Consider the following 16,423-nt stretch of genomic DNA (forward strand, 5'->3'; position numbering starts at 1 on the left):
CCTGCATTGAAAATGTTAAGTAACATGGTATGTATATTCAGGAAAATGTTCTTTAAATATTGAAAAGGAACTGTTAAGTATAACTGATGTATCAATATACAAGCAACATTTTACCGCTGTTGTTGGTTAAAGGCAGACATGTTTATAACTATTTATATTATATTATACAGAACAAATAATCACTATTTTCATTATGGATTAATCTGCTGATTATTGTATCAGTTAACTGACTGATCATTTGGTTTGTGAAATGTCAGGGAAGAAATGTTGTCACAGTTACCCAGGGCCCTAAGTGACATCTTCATAATACTTTGATTTGTTTACATAATAATACTGACAATATTTATAACTTGTCATATTTGAGAAGCTGGAATTATTTAAGGTTTGGCATTTTTGCATTAAAAGTTACTTCAACAATTAGTAAAAACTGTTTTCCAACTACAACTTTTTTTTCTGAGCTTTTAAATATTACTTCATTAAAATATCTTATAAAACATTTTCCTATTTTACTCTGCTCCAATTATTTATTTCATGATATATGGTGTGAGTGTTTATCCATACCCCTTTCACAGCTGTCAAACAATTTTATATGGTCTTGTCAAAATGCTAACAAGACTTATCTGTTTGTGGTGAGGTTTGCTGGCATTTTAAGACACAGTAAAAACCTTAATATGATCATGCAGTTGACTGGCAGTCCCATAGTACCAGCATTACAGAACTAAATAACATTTACACAAAACAACTACAGGAAACACAGGCTTTTATTTTGCAAAAAAGATAAACAATCCAAAAAGACAACAGTGATTCAAACTCCAGACTATGTGTGTATGTGCATATATTAGTTTATGGCTGTAATTCATAGCCAAGTGGGTCAAGTCCTCGATCCAACAGAGAGAGCGATGACTCCCTTAACTTCTGCAGAAACCTCCTCAGCTCCTCTTTAGAGAATACCTGAATTTGTGGAGAGAAACAAACAGACTTTAAAAACCACAACCTGATGAAGACAGACAACCAGCAGATCAACATTATACAAGAAGAAAACAGGAACAAGAACAGGGCCTGTATTTATTTAACTGCTGGAAAGTTTGGCCAACAGTGAAGGATACTCCCTGCAAACCTAGGGATAAAAGCTGCTAAAGAATTACTCTTAAATGTCAGAAAACTCCAGAGGTCTCTGCAGAGCAGGATGCAACTAGCCATTATTTACATTATCAATATTATCAATGCACATTATTTCTAGTCTGCTAAATGTCAAATAGTGACAAGATGTTTGATGCAACTTTACAGAAGTTGTGCTGACATCTTAAAAGGTCTTGTTTTGTTCAAGTCTAAAACCCACAAGATATCAGGTTTATAATGATGATAAGAAACAGAGAAAAGCAACAAATCCTCTCATTTGAGAAGCTGGAACATTTGTATTCACCTGGTAGAGACGGTGCTGGTCAGAGGAGATGATGTCAGCGAGTCGCAGCGCCTCCTGGTGTCTGGAGGAGTTCTGCAGGACGCTGAGCAGCAAGAAGCTGAGGCGAGGCAGACACAGAGAACGCAATGCTGCCATCTGGTGGCTGCGCTCTGAATCCTGCTCTGAATCCTGAATACAACAACCAGTCAGTCATTTCTAGACGTCAATTAGACAAAAATACACACCAATAAATTCTGGACAGTACAACAGTTCTATCTGATTTTGTAAGTGCACACCTGTAACTATCATACAGAAACTAAATTTAGCTCCTGGGTTAAAAAGTTCCTAAATGGTTCACGTGTCCTGTTATAAATACTAACCTGTCTGTTGTCAACCATCCATCCTCCATCGACGAACAGCAGCACATTGTAGATTCTCTCTTTCACATCCTCAGTTAGAACTTCCAGACGACACGACCAAGCAGACAGGGAGGTCTGACAAGTACACAAAATGACAAGTAAACATCTGAAAGTGAACAACTTAAGTAAGAACATTGATATGAATGAGTGTTATACATCACTGTATTGGTACTGTTATTTAAAGATGTGAGGCTTTGATCAGAGTCAACAGGAGCTGTATGTGTGTGTGTACCTGGTACTCCTTTTCTCTCATCTCATTGGCTACTTTCTCTGTGAATTTGGCTTCGGGGGCAGGTGCTGGCTTCTGGGGGGCATTGCTACTGTGGCTGAACCAGTCAGTGAAGGCCTCATGAGCTTCCTGTAAGACCATCAGAAGATATACTCAGATCAATGAACCTTATTGATTCCTACAAAACGGACTGAAGTAATGCAGCAGCCACAGTGCAGTGTTAGTAGTACCTTTTTTTTCTTAATACAGTCATACGAACTGATACAATGGTCAAATTGGCCTTGATATTATTTATAACATAGATACAGGGAGTGGTAACAGACCAGGTAGGCTCTGATACACAGGTGTTCTCTGATGGAGTTCTCATCTTCAGCAGGTAAGGTGGTCTGACTGACCCCCGCCCACTGACAGCAAATCTCCTTCATTGAGTCATCTGGTACTTTAGAGAACACAGCCTTGGCTGCATCGTGTTTCTGCAAGGCTGAGAGAAAAACAGAAAGACAGATATTATCTATTACAATCCTGTCATTGTATGCTTTGTATGTCCTCTCATATTTACCATTAAAAAACAAATAAAACAAAACTAAATAAATCAACTCAAAAGAACTCTTTCTATCGGAGTAACAATGCCAGTGACCCATAGAGCAAGGTGGTTCATACACTTCTGATGAATGAATAAAAATGAAAAAAATAAAAAATAAAAAAATAAAACAGGCAATCAAACGGTACCCAGAAACTTCCTCATGATGGCATTGGACTGTTTTAGGGCTTCGGCTCGATGGGCGGGGTCAAACAGCAGCCAGTCGATAATGTCAATCTTCCTTTGGTCCTCCTGTCAAAGCACAACATCACAGTAACTCCACCCAGTTCTAATACTACAAACACTGCAGTGTACCTGTGCCAATACAGACACCTGACTTAGCTTTATTCTTTTCCTTTTGACAAAAATCTGTTTTTGTTAGATATTAGTCACTTTCTTGGTTTTCATCAATTCAATTTTAGTCTCATTCATGCATTTGTAACATTTTGTGTATAATAAACAAACTGTTGATGTCTGTTAGAAACTAAAGTGTGTTAGTGAACATATATGTTTAGAATAATAACTGCAACATAGTTTTAGTAGACAAAATATACCTTTGTAGTTCCTGTCTCCAGCGTCTGGCTGTGGTGTGTAAACTCAGTGTCGTCTCTCTCCCTCACAGTCTCCACCACCAGCTTTGTTATCGCAGCAACATCCAGACCTGCATAAACAAAAAAAACAAACATTCAGTATTCTCTCAGTAATAATGTTTGCTGTCTTACTGGCCCCTCAGTGTTTTTGTTTTTTTTTTTTCCATTTTTTTGTGTCTCACCGGCTTCAGTGGCGAGCTGCAGGCACCGGGGGCGGAGCTCCACCTGGGTGACGGTCTCCAAGAAGGCAGCGTACTGAGCCGTGGCGAGCTCAGCTGGTAGTTGGCCAACATAGCTCGCCACAAGGTCAGTCTGCTGATCCCGAATCAGGAGGGAGACATACGCCTTCAGCACATCCACACACACCTCCTCCTAAAACAGACAGGTGGAGAGAATAAAAAAATAAAAGCTTGCTTTTGGTCCTCTGTAGAAGAAAGTCTCTCATTTTCTTCCAGCTCTGTACGTTATGTTTTAAAACTGCTGAGATTTTTGCTAAAATGTAGGCACAAGGTGATCATGTTGTTGAAACTTGTAAGATCAATTGGGCAGGCTGAAAGTGCACCCTCTGCTGGACCACAAGGCAAGCTACGACAAATGGTCTGTTGGCCATATAGACTGTAAATTTTCTCTTCTTTACCTTCAGGGCCAAACCCAGAGAACGGAAGAACAGCAGGAGGTGAGACATGAAACGCAGCAGGTGGGAGGGGAGGGGCTTAGAGGCTGTCAGCCAATCAGAAAATTCTTCCAACAGACCTGAGAGAGACACAAAGAGAAGTTACAGTTCAGTTGCTGTCTTCAGGGTTAATCTTGATAATGTGATTTTTTTTTAAAAATCTTCCTGTATTTATCTAAATGCAGGTCTCAAGGCAATAAACAGATGTCAGAGGTAAGAGGAGTCGTACCATCCAGATCTCCCAGGATGACAAACTTCTGGATGATGTGGTAATGCTCTTTTGTCTCCTCCAACACCCTCTACACACACACACACACACACACACACACACACACACACACACACACACACACACACACACACACACACACACACACAGAAAGAAGCTGGGTTTATTTTGGGTTCAGTCATGTGACTTTGATGTTGACCAATAACATTCAGTCACTGTGTGAGTTTCACCTTCGATTCTGAGGCTTGAAGTTCCTCAAACACCTTTTCCATGGTCCAGCTGAGGAGAGAGACAGACAGAGAAATTAAATCATTTGCTGGCCTAACAACACTAAGACTAAAAACAACCCATAATTCAACACTGTACGGTATTTCTGTATGTGTGTGTGTCGTACTTGGCCTCCAGGTATTCTCGTGGCAGTGTCTCCACTTCCTGGTGGGCCATACCCGATGACATCAGGTCCTTTTCAACCAGCGAGTCGACCATCACTCTGAAGTACGCCCACACACAGTCTTCCCATGATTCACACACTGCCAGGAGCTGAGACACAGACACACACACACAGAAACACAAACATAATGTTAATGTACCATACATTACCTGCTATTACCAGGTAGATCACTACAAACTATTACACTGCCTGATTATTGTGTTGTTATTATCACTGTTCTGGGAAGTGTTCATCAAGTTCAAGCTGGGAACTACAAACAGAATGGTTATGATTATTACCGGTTTGAGGTTTCCACTCAGACTGGCGTAGATCGCTCTCTCATATCTGTTTAACTGCTCCTAGAACACACACACAGATTAACATTATGCAAACAAATAAATGCAGGGCTCAAAAGAGAATACCAGTAAGAGGTTGTAGCTGAAATTACAACAGTCCACAAGATGAGCTTTTATGGGATCTTACCCTCATACTGAGCTGATTTTAAAAAAATAAAAAAGCGGGCCAAAAAAAAAAAAAAAAAAAAAACCCTCCACACATCCTATTTAAGGCACAAGAAAGTGACTTAAATTGCAGGAAGAGCAGCATGTTCACAGAAAAAGAAGGAGGTAATTGTGAATGTAATTATTATTGTGGGTGGGAGTTAAAAACCTATATATACACATGTGATTAGAATCAATGACCAGAGCAGGTGATGTTAAAATCACCATAACTCCCCTAGAGACATAAATCCAGTCTGCATGGGGCTTTAGTCCTGGACACAGTGAAACAGTAATATTCTGCTTTTTAAACATTTGACTGACTGTACCACTGTGCAGAAAGTGGATTATTATTTGAAAGACACTATGGATAAATCTGCTGTCAGTGTTTTGATTGTGGACCGTATGCTATAGCTTCATTACCCCTCAGGGATCAGCCTTCCTGTGTGTGTCTGTGTTGTTTACCTCTTCGGCCATTCTCCAACAGCAGGCCTTCCAGATTCCTCTCTGAGGGTTTCCTTCGACAGGCTGCAACTCTATACTGCCTGCAGAGAGAAAGAAAGAGATGAGGAGTCATGTAGAGAGGGATGATGGATGTGCAGTGATAGAGTGACAAACAAATGTTAGGCAACAGTCTACAGTGGAAGCAACTATGGCCATCAAATGTACTCAGAACTAATGAGAGTGCACGCTTAGAGACTGTGATGAGAAAGTCAGAGGTTACCTGAGGTCATGTTGGGATCATGGTAAAGTTTCCAGCCCTCCAGAGTGGCTGCTCTCCAGGCCTGACCACAGCGTTTACACAGCCTCTGAGCCTAAACACACACACACACACAGAAACAGCTGTGGATCCAGGAGGGAAAGGAGACACTCTTAAACAAATCTTTCTATTGCTGTTCTGGTGGTTGTTATTAAGTTGGATGTACTTTAAAAACAGTATGAACCAAAATCTCCCTCTCTCTCTCCCTGTTTGTTTGACTGTCTCTCTACCTCCTCGGTCATCCCCGCTCTGATCAGAGTGAACAGGTTCTTCAGCAGTCGGGCGTCATCTTCTCTGTCCAGGTCCGCCAGGGGGCGCTGCTGTCGGAGAGGAGCATCTGGGTCCTGGACACACACACAAACACAGGTTATCTATGTATTTAAAAACACTAGTAATGAGGAGGTATGTGTTGTTGTGGTAACAGGCCTCACCAGTTCAGTGACCAGAGGAACAGTGAAGGCAGCACCGCTCTTCCTCCTCATCTTCAGTGCATGAAGAGTGTTCTCCCTAAGAAAGAGACACATATTCAGAGTTTGCTGTGATACTCATTTGGTTCTCAGTTTTCTGATGCTATAGACTTGATATTTAAAAACAGACGCACAGAGGGGAACTCACCAGCAGACGTTTTTGGCATAGTATTCTATGTTATCAGAAAAATCTCCAATCTGATCCTTGGCGATGCACTCCAGCCAATCAACGACCAGCTGCAACACAGTGATCACACAGTCAACAACTACCAGTGGGTGGGTTTCCACATTGTATAGCACCTTGTAGCTCTCATTTCAAAAGGCTCTTTAGTATGTGCATTTTGAAAATTCTGAACATTGTAAAAGTACAAAGCAGAAAAGTTACAAGTGTATTGATAAAAGCAAAATGTGACAGTGTGCAATGGAAACAACCTCAGGAAGCAAGTGACTTAAACATCCTTTGACCAGGGGAAAACTTCAGATCTGTGTGGACCAATACAGGCCTTATATAATATAAGTTAATATAACCTTCCTTATATTGATACATAAAATGTTTCCTACATTGTTTTTGACCATATGACGTCAGACTGGAGCTCTTTTAATTTCATCATCATCAAGTTCTATTAGCCAACATCAGCACCATTGCTGTGGTTTTTTCAACAACCTGAAGACCACCATCCTGGCCAGGTGTGAACTAGGCAGTTGAGGTTAGTGTGTGTGTGTGTGTTATTGTTACCTGGCTCTGTCGAATGACGGCATCCCGCTGAAAAAGCTGCTCCACCACAACCTTCTCACTCTCACTGGGAACCTATATGAAATAATCACAATATGCATATCATGTGTGTGTGGTGTGTGGTGTGTGTGTGTGTCAGCCTACAGTCATAAACTGTCACTCACCACCACGTCTGTCATGATGTCATCTTCCAGTGCCAACTGGACCCGATCCCTGCAGGAACAGACAGGTGATCAATCAGAAACAAGCAGTCAGTCAGTTAGACAGACAGGCAGTTCTTCAGGTAGACAGGTACCTGTAGAGGGAGGTGATGAGTCTCCAGGTGCTGCTCTCCTGCTGCAGCAGCCAGCGGACTCCTGCTGTTTTACTGTTCTGACCGGCTCTGAGGACCACAGACTGCAGCACATCCACCTTAAATACAGTGAGGGAAGGACGGTGAGTATTTACACTGGAACAGTCAGTTAATTATTGTGATTTACAGATGCTGGTACTAAGTGTATTTTGGATTTAGCTGGTAACCTTGTAGTACTACTATTGGTTCATTTCAAACACACTAAAACTCATACTTTTATACTTGCGAGGATCCTCCTTGACAACATATTATCTAGTCCTTAATTCTCACCATCATCAAAGCTCCCTAAAACTCAAACTGGCAATCATAAAGATTAGATGTACAAGATCACACACTCGCGCAAAACTCACCTTGTCCTGGCAGAGTGCCTGATAATCCTCCAGGCAGATCAAACACTGCAGAGGATGAATGTTTCAGAAAAGACGCAAGGAACTCTGGGAAAAGACTGGCAGCCGCTGAAACAATCAAAAAGTACAGCGTGAACAAGCTGGAGTACACAAACACTGCAGAGTTACAGGGGGTGTGTTTGTTTTACTCACCAGCCTCTCCTGGGTCGTCCTCCTTTAGCAGAGCTGAGCTAAGGTTGGTGATGTCTTCTGTGAAGAAGCTGGTGTTCTCCAGTCCCGACACAGGGGAGGTGTACATGCTGTTGGTCCAATCGCTGTCATCCAAATTCTAGACACATAGACACAAACCATAATTTGTTAAATTATTACGAGTGGTTATAACATAAACCTGTAGGGTTATTTTATTATCAGGGAGAGTCCCATGTTTCTGTGTTTGGTAATATAGAGGATACAGTTTAAAGAAAAAGCTGAAATGGAACCAGCGACCCCTCGCACATTCCAACTCTATGAGTGTGTGTGTGTGTGTCTGTGTCTCACCAGACTGCTGAGTGCATTTCTGGGTGTGTGCGTGTATCGAGGTGTTCGACCTCCTGGTGCCAAAATGGAGGAAACATCTGGAACCCTGGGAGTTACTGAGAAAGAGCGAGAGATGAGACACACGTGGGTATTCAGTCAAATACAGAGCTCTTTGATATGAATCAATAAGCAGCTTGAAATCAGGCTTAATATCAGCTTGTGTGATGACTGTGTGTCCTACCAGCCTGTCTGAACAGTGACGCGGGAGTAGCCCTCAGCAGGGAGCGGGCTGGTGTTACCGTGGAAACAACGGGACTGCCACTGCCGGGTGACGGGACTGAGACCAGCAGTCAGGAACAACAACAAAACTGATAGTTCGGACATTATAAATAATTACTGCTTTATCACTTTATCATAACATTTTCCATATAACTGTCTCAGCTAAAGGAAATACAACAACACATTCAAGGTTTCTCAGTTCCTTCATTTACCTTTTCTAAACCTCAAACAAACAGGGATGCTGGAAATTTCATCCAACATCCTCTTCTACTGATTTACTTCTAAAGCTTTTATGATGCTTGCTTATGATTTTTAAACTCTTCCAGATCTGGAGGTTCCCACTGACTCAATGGTCACAATTGTTTTCAATAAGCAACAGCAACGGGTTTGTCTGATGCTGAACACACCACTCACACATTCAATGCAAACAGATGGAGGATACAGGCCACTTTCTTCCTCCTTCTCCGGGCAGCGATCGTCACCTCATCATCTCGTACAACAGGAGACGGCAGCTCACTCTGACCCCTGGGATACAAAACCAGTTCATACATGTTATCACTGACATGAAAACACACAGGTGTTGTGGTACTCACGTCCAGGACATGTCTGACTCGAATCCTGAGTTGTGTGACTTGTGACCCGAACTGGACTTGAGCACTTGAATACTGACTGCATTTGGGCTCATAAGTTGGAGACGAGGACTCAGACTTTGTTAGTTGTTTTGTAATAGGTCATAATAATAATAAATTGCCAACTGATTGTATAGTACTCGCAGGAAACGTTTTACTGTATTGAGTACTTTTACTTTTATTACTTTCAGTACATTTTCCTGCAAATTCTTCAGCACTTATACTTTGCAATATTTAAATGAAGAACTGTTTACAATGTGGCATTGATACTTGTACTAAAGTAAAGGGCCTGAGCACTTCTTCCACTACTAAGTTTATGTCAACACTACACAAACCACACACCACTTAGCCTGTTAGCATCAACAGTGATTGTGAACGGCGGCGTTAGCAGAGCTAGCATTGTTAGCCCCAGCTAGCACAGTAAAATGAACCCGACCCGGACCAGCCGGCTAACTTAGCAGCTAATGGCTCGAAGCACAATTCACATACAGGGCTAAAAAGAAGTGTAAAAGCACTTATCAAAGTTTAAAAAATGTGAAATAATATGTTTTACCAGTCCATGGTCGTGAGCTGTCAATTCCCGCTTCACGAGGTTTAACAGAATTCTTCTTCGTGTGTCTTTTTTCTTCTTCTTCTTTCGTTTGAATTTCCGGCACACTGGATGCCTGGTGGCACATGGCTGCCCCTCACGGCGGCGATGAATTTGACAAGTATTGATAGATTTCTCGTTTGTAAACTGCCTAAAATGTATTAAGACTGAAATTTAAATATATGTGTTATAGGAAACAATAAACAGTCACGTATGTTTTTTTATTAACAGAGAGGTAGGAGTTTATAATAGATAAATATTGTATATGCATTTTGTGTTCTGTTCAGTATTTTTAGGGTTCTGACTGTTCATAAACACATCACAAGTCATTATTGTGACATACTTAGTTGTTTTTTTTAATCATCAATTTTTTCCTGTCGCACATTTTCCTATGTGGAGTGACTCATCTGTTATTTGATGATCTTTGCTCTCCTCCACCCTCCAGTCCGGCAGCAGCCGCTGTTGCTCAACACACAATCGTTAAACGGTGATAAACACAAGAGGAAACAGGAACACACAGGGCAGTTTGTAACCAGAGAACACGGGTGTATTCAGCAGGGACGCAGGGAAGAAAAATCCCCAAATAACTGCTGCGGGGATACCTCACTGCAAAGGCCGGGATTGGCACTCCGACTGACAGGGAGAGGCACACGCACAGCCCCGGTATCTCACGGGTGGTGGTTTGGCCGGAGTGAGTCAGGCAGAGTAAAACACGGAGGGGCAGAAGCAGGGAGACAGATGGAAAGATGGAGACCCCAGGTAAACTTTTCTCATTGCGTGGCAGAATGCGAGACAGACAGACACGGAGAGAGAGACAGACACGGAGAGAGAGAGAGAGAACCGACAGGGAAACCATTAGTCTCGTCTGGGTGAAATGAACCGTTACATTCAGACTTAATCTTAACACTGTAATGTATTAACTACCAACAAAACATGTCACATAACCTGTAATTTACCATTTAACTTGCATTATGTATGTATTATTGGCAGTTACTTCAGTTTTGAACCAGTCGGTCCACCACGCCAAACTTCGTTCAAAAAAAACCGTTATTTTACATTCAGCAGATCCTATCAGCAACATGTTCTCTCACCTGTGTTGTTCGAGTTAGAGGTGAAAACAGTGATAGAAAGTAATGAAGTACAGTTACTCGAGTACTGTACGTAGGTACAAATGTGAGGTACTTGTACATTACGTGACTATTAGAATGTAATGCCGACTTTACACCACTACATTTTAAAGGAAAGTATTGTATCTTTAACTTAAGTATATTTGACAACTGGGTTTAACATACAACACAGATATTATCAACAAATTTGAGTGAAACTATCAAATATAAAAGACAACAACATTTCCATTTCAGTGTTTTGTCATTATATGTAGGGCTATTTTATTTTATTATAAATTGATCTGCCAATTAATGTGGCTGAGCTGAAGGTGGTATCTCCAAATGTCTTGTTTTGTCTGCCCAAAAGTAAAAAAAAATCCAAATATTCAGTTAAAAAGATAGGAAAAGCAGGTCAGGCCATATTTCTTATATATATATATATTTCTTCACCATTGAGTAGTATCTTGGAAACACAGCAAATTAAGCATCAAATGATCGTCATCATCTTTGCACTATAGCTATAACATGAAGGGAAGTGTCTGTAAACACAGTATTATGTAAGATTTATCATGTTAGAGTATAATCATGATTCTCTGAAGAGGATCAACTTTAATATGGCTGAAGTTTCAGACTTTCTAACATGCTTCTTCTCTGTTTTTGCAGTGTGAACAGCGAGCTCAGCTGTGTTAAACAAAGCTCAGCCAAGCTAGGAGACTTCCAGGACCATGGCTGACAGGCTGTTTGGTTTCTCAGCCAACAGGCGCATCGTCGCTGGGCTGCTGGTCAACCTGCTGTCCTCCATCTGCATTGTCTTCATCAACAAGTGGATCTATGTACACTATGGCTTCCCCAACATGACCCTTACCCTGGTTCACTTTGTGGTCACCTGGCTGGGACTCTACATCTGCCACAAAATGGATGTTTTCTCTCCAAAGAGCCTCCCAGTTCGCAGGATCGTGTGGCTGGCTCTGAGTTTCTGCGGGTTTGTGGCCTTCACCAACCTTTCCCTGCAGAACAACTCGATAGGAACGTACCAGCTGGCCAAAGCCATGACCACACCTGTCATCATCCTCATCCAGACCACCTACTACAAGAAGACCTTCTCCACTAAGATTAAACTCACACTGGTAAGGGGCGCTTAGGTTATCTCCTCTTTACAGTAATCTAGCAGCTGCCTAAAGCTGTGACCACAGGCTCCTCAACATAAACCTGATGGGTCCTGACAAGGCATGGAGATGTGCAGCGTCCAGTGAGAAGAGGAATGGAGATGAGTGTAGCCAGTGTTTTTCATTAGTGGATGAGGAATGTGGGTAAAAGGCAAAAATATAGTCCTGGGTCAGGTTTATTTCTTGGGTTCAGCCAGGTTTGGTCTTAAAGACACAGGTACGATTCAGGTTTGTGTCTCAGGCTTAGATCATTCTCTGATTCTCTGAATAATATATGTAAAGACAATCTGTGTGGGTCTTCACAGAGAAGGGTATTATGGGTAACAGCAAGCCGATTGGCTGATCCAGGTCCTGCTTGGAGGCTGGTCTGTAATGGAAAACAAGGCGAATGCTGCGTTCATGTTATACTGGGGATACCATAATAAGAAAGTGCCTGAAAAATAAGGTTCTGGTTTATAATGTCTGTTTCTGTCTGTCTCTGCAGGTGCCCATAACATTAGGAGTGATATTGAACTCGTACTATGATGTGCGGTTCAACCTGCTGGGGACAGTGTTTGCAGCACTGGGTGTTCTGGTGACGTCGCTTTACCAAGTGGTGAGTAAATATGGTACAGTCAAGTCAGATGGCAAAAGCGTGAGTTTGTTGCATGGAAACTATAGGGTCTCTCTCTGTAAATATAATAATATATACAGTCTAGACCTGCTCTATATGAAAAGTGTCTTGAGATAACTTCTGTTATGATTTGGCGCTATATAAATAAAACTGAATTGAAAAGATAAATAAATTTTCCTCTTTCTCTCCCTGTCTCTCTTTCTCAGTGGGTGGGGGCTAAACAACATGAGCTCCAGGTGAACTCCATGCAGCTCCTGTACTATCAGGTATGACTCAACACCAGAGACAGATAAAGTTAACAGTAACAGCAGTGGTACTGCTTTATAATTTAATATCAGTCATATCACTAAACTACTACTACAGCCAGCAATTTAATAGGAAGTTAATACTGTGAGTAAAATCGTAAAAGAGCAATTTAATACTCACTATTCTCTGATAGAGGGTCCCATCTGTTTTTTCTTTTCACCTATAATTGGGACTTGCTAGTTTACACAGATGTGGTAAAATATACAAAAGACTGCAAATTTGGTAGTTCAGAACAAATCAAAAACACATCCACTGGTTCTGATACAGGTGCAGTTCAGCTCAATTCATCCCCAAATATTAGTACTATGACTGTAATAGTTGCATGTTATATTAATGTAGAATGAGATGTTATGACTGATGTTAACACAGTGACTGTCCTGTCAGGCTCCTCTGTCGTCAGGCTTCCTGCTCTGCATCGTTCCTTGCTTTGAGCCTCTGACTGGAGATGGAGGAATATTTGGACCCTGGTCTCTGCCTGCTCTGGTGAGACTCACACGATGACGCACACAAACACACACAAAATAAACGGAAGGAAAACACTTAAGGTTCGGATTTTGTTCATTGCCATGTTGCTGGGGTAACCATGCTCTCCTCTTGTTGCCCAGATGACAGTGCTGTTCTCAGGTGTGGTGGCATTCCTGGTCAACCTGTCCATCTACTGGATCATTGGAAACACCTCAGCTGTCACGTATCCTTAAATACACAGGGCTTTGATATATAAGTGGTTTTAGGGTTTTGTGAAGAGCTTTCTAATCTTTTAAAATTGACTTCAGAACCTCTTGAGGAGGTCTCCGGTCTTCTTTCTGGGGGATTTCGTTGGCATCTCGTTGGGTTTTCTTTGGTTTTCTTGGGGAGGGCTGGGTGTTTGTGAGGAGACAAACTGAACTTCTTGAGCAGATTTTTGATCCTCTTGGAGAGATTTGTGTGAGACTTAAGGGGTGTAGTAGTGGTCTTGTTGAGGGTTCCTGGAGGTCTTCAAGAAGTTATTTCAGATACCAGATTCATTATTTTTGATGGGTTTTGAATGTGTCATTGTTCTCCTGACTCTTGTTCTCAGCTACAACATGTTTGGTCATTTTAAATTCTGCATCACCCTGATTGGAGGATACCTGCTCTTCCATGACCCCCTCTCACTCAACCAGGTGAGTCTTACCGTGCTGCTCTGATGATTCAAACCAGCAACCTCCAGTTATTTTCTCTAAACCTCCTTTTCCCTACCTGTCTTTCTGTCTCACACTCAGGCACTGGGGATCCTCTGTACTCTGGCAGGAATCCTGTCTTACACTCACTTCAAACTGGTTGAACAGGAGGAGGGGAAGAGCCGCCTGGCTCAAAGACCATAGAGTGACTTACCTGTCCATCAAGTGCACGGACTCCTGCCATTGGCTGCGCACAGTGTGACTGGCAGCAGAGACCTCTTTATATATTTTTTATTTTATTATGAGTATTTTTTTAGGGAAGTTAAGAATTTTATCGTGGTTCCCAGACAGGATTAAATGCGTACTACATATCAACATGTCACCTCTGCCCTTTGTGCTCTTCCCATGATTCAAATGGAGGCTACAGGGTGGGCAGAGTTAGTGAACAGTGAGCAAGGCATCAAACTTTCATCTGCTGCTGGAGGCAGGCGCTGCCATGAAAACAATATAATAATAGTAATGATATTAGTAAAATAATAATAGTATTTTCTCCTGCTAGCTCAGTTTGCCCAGCAGAGAACAATGGCAGCTCAACACACACACACACACAAAAGTACACATTTCAGCATCATATATCCTCCTCTTGTGTTTCTGCTTTTATTCAGATCTTCTATAGTGCTGAAAAATATCCACATTCATTACAGCTGACATCAGGGCAGAAAAAATGAATGGGAGCCTTTAATAACCAAGCCTATTTGTTTAAGCTCATTGTGTGTACCTGCTGTTTGTGGACTACAACCAGTCCCCTTCTATAAGATCGTATCTACAGTATAAGGGATTTATCATTGATTGAAAACTTTTTTTTGCTTATACGTTATCAAATCCTGCTCAAACTTATCCTTCAGTATACCTCGACAGTGACAGTACGTCCTCAAGCTGTCCCCACAACAGCAGCACACTGCTTTATAAGACGTAGTTGCACCATCAAACCTTGTCTCCCAACTGTCTGTAAACTGTTCCTCTTTCGTGGAGCAGTTTCTACTTGGACAGGAAGGGGTTAAATAAAATTGGATGGTGCAACACAGCTAATAAACTACAACAGCTTACTCCATTTTGGAGGTCAGCGCTATATCGACTGAACAGCAACAATGCTGGGTCACAATCTTCTTTGTTCTCAATGATTAAATAGGTTTTAAATGGAGTGTTTATGGTCTAGAGAGTGTTTCTCTTTCTGGTTTTGGACTGCTCTGAGTCTCATTCAGTGTTAGTTTAATTTATTTTTTTCTTTATTTTCTAAAAGTTTTTAAAAGAACCTATTAAATTTTGCTGACTGTCGGTGAGTATGAGGAATCTGATCACACCCACTTAACTGGGACTTACTGATTTTTTTTTTCCTCTTGAAAAAAACCCAAACATTTCAGATGCATACCTTCACCTGGAATCACAGGTGGTGTGGGAGAGGCTGTGTATTTAATAATTTATGTGTTACGACTGCAGTCCGTCGTTTAACCGGTGAAATAAAACTCTAATCTTATTCTCCCACACTGGTGTTTCATCACAAGAACAAGCAACAAGTGTCTTTGGATTGACTGGACAGTGTCTCTCTCTGAGGTGACTGACTGTACCATGACAGAGATTCACTGTTCTCATTTCACTTTACTGTGTTGAACATGTTCAGTCTGCCGAATAAAACTGATTTAGTGACTTTACAGCTGTTTGGATTGTTTTGAGTTTCCACTAATGCAGACATGCAGATATAGGTTTAGTCTATTGTCCTACAGGAAATTAGTTTTCACAGCCCGCACAGTTGTAACATAAACATATAGGTAACCACACCACAACATATAGATGACATTCAAGCACATGTGCATACATCTCACAGACAAAACTGACTCACAGAGGACTGTGGACCATTATCAGTGTTATATCTATATATAAAATCCTGCTTTAGTGAAAATACACAAGTAATATTGGTTACATTAAAGTAGCAGTTTTAAACCTTTACTCTGCAAAGACCCCTCCACGTGGAGATTACGTGTCCCTAGGTGTTACAGGTGCTACTTGGAGGGTCATTACATTCCTTACATTGCTCTTAAGTAAGATGAATTCACTCTTTTATCATTATTTTTCTTTGACTGCTAACCTGTGCTGTCCCCCTTTCTTGTCACAGTGCTAGTAAAAAGTGGCACAGAATGGAACTGAACAAGAAAGTACATGTAACTCGCCTTGAGGTAAACTACAGCAGTAACACATTAGTAAACCTGCTGTAGGTGGCTTACTCTCATTCTTTATAACCACACCTAACATGTAGTTTCCCTGTGAACAGCTCTTCTGTGTAAGTTTTCCAGTGGCTCTGAGCTGAGCCTTCAGTA

General features: G+C 41.4%; 2 protein-coding genes across 2 annotated transcripts; one reads left to right on the top strand and one right to left on the bottom strand.

Moving 5' to 3' along the window:
- Positions 1 to 743: 743 nt before the first annotated feature.
- Positions 744 to 9,807, bottom strand: LOC108895891 (nuclear pore complex protein Nup107). Its single transcript, XM_018694862.2, is given in 28 exon segments — positions 744 to 951; positions 1,424 to 1,591; positions 1,783 to 1,896; positions 2,054 to 2,179; positions 2,374 to 2,531; positions 2,780 to 2,882; positions 3,185 to 3,291; positions 3,403 to 3,592; positions 3,858 to 3,973; positions 4,123 to 4,192; positions 4,353 to 4,401; positions 4,517 to 4,662; positions 4,852 to 4,911; positions 5,515 to 5,594; positions 5,774 to 5,864; positions 6,040 to 6,153; positions 6,241 to 6,316; positions 6,425 to 6,513; positions 7,013 to 7,084; positions 7,174 to 7,222; positions 7,305 to 7,420; positions 7,712 to 7,744; positions 7,746 to 7,816; positions 7,901 to 8,036; positions 8,246 to 8,340; positions 8,466 to 8,561; positions 8,946 to 9,028; positions 9,686 to 9,807. Coding segments are annotated over 28 exon segments (2,724 nt in total). The 5' UTR covers positions 9,694 to 9,807; the 3' UTR covers positions 744 to 843.
- Positions 9,808 to 10,200: 393 nt separating this feature from the next.
- On the top strand, positions 10,201 to 14,433 carry slc35e3 (solute carrier family 35 member E3). The gene is made up of 8 exons (XM_018694863.2): positions 10,201 to 10,480; positions 11,491 to 11,954; positions 12,478 to 12,588; positions 12,813 to 12,872; positions 13,297 to 13,395; positions 13,518 to 13,600; positions 13,970 to 14,054; positions 14,154 to 14,433. The coding sequence occupies exons 2-8, from the start codon at positions 11,553 to 11,555 to the stop codon at positions 14,253 to 14,255; spliced, it is 942 nt and encodes a 313-aa protein (XP_018550379.1). The 5' UTR covers positions 10,201 to 10,480; positions 11,491 to 11,552; the 3' UTR covers positions 14,256 to 14,433.
- Positions 14,434 to 16,423: the final 1,990 nt, after the last annotated feature.

The sequence above is a fragment of the Lates calcarifer genome, linkage group LG18 (genome assembly GCF_001640805.2).
Source record: "Lates calcarifer isolate ASB-BC8 linkage group LG18, TLL_Latcal_v3, whole genome shotgun sequence".
In the NCBI taxonomy this organism is placed as follows: Eukaryota; Metazoa; Chordata; class Actinopteri; family Centropomidae; genus Lates; species Lates calcarifer.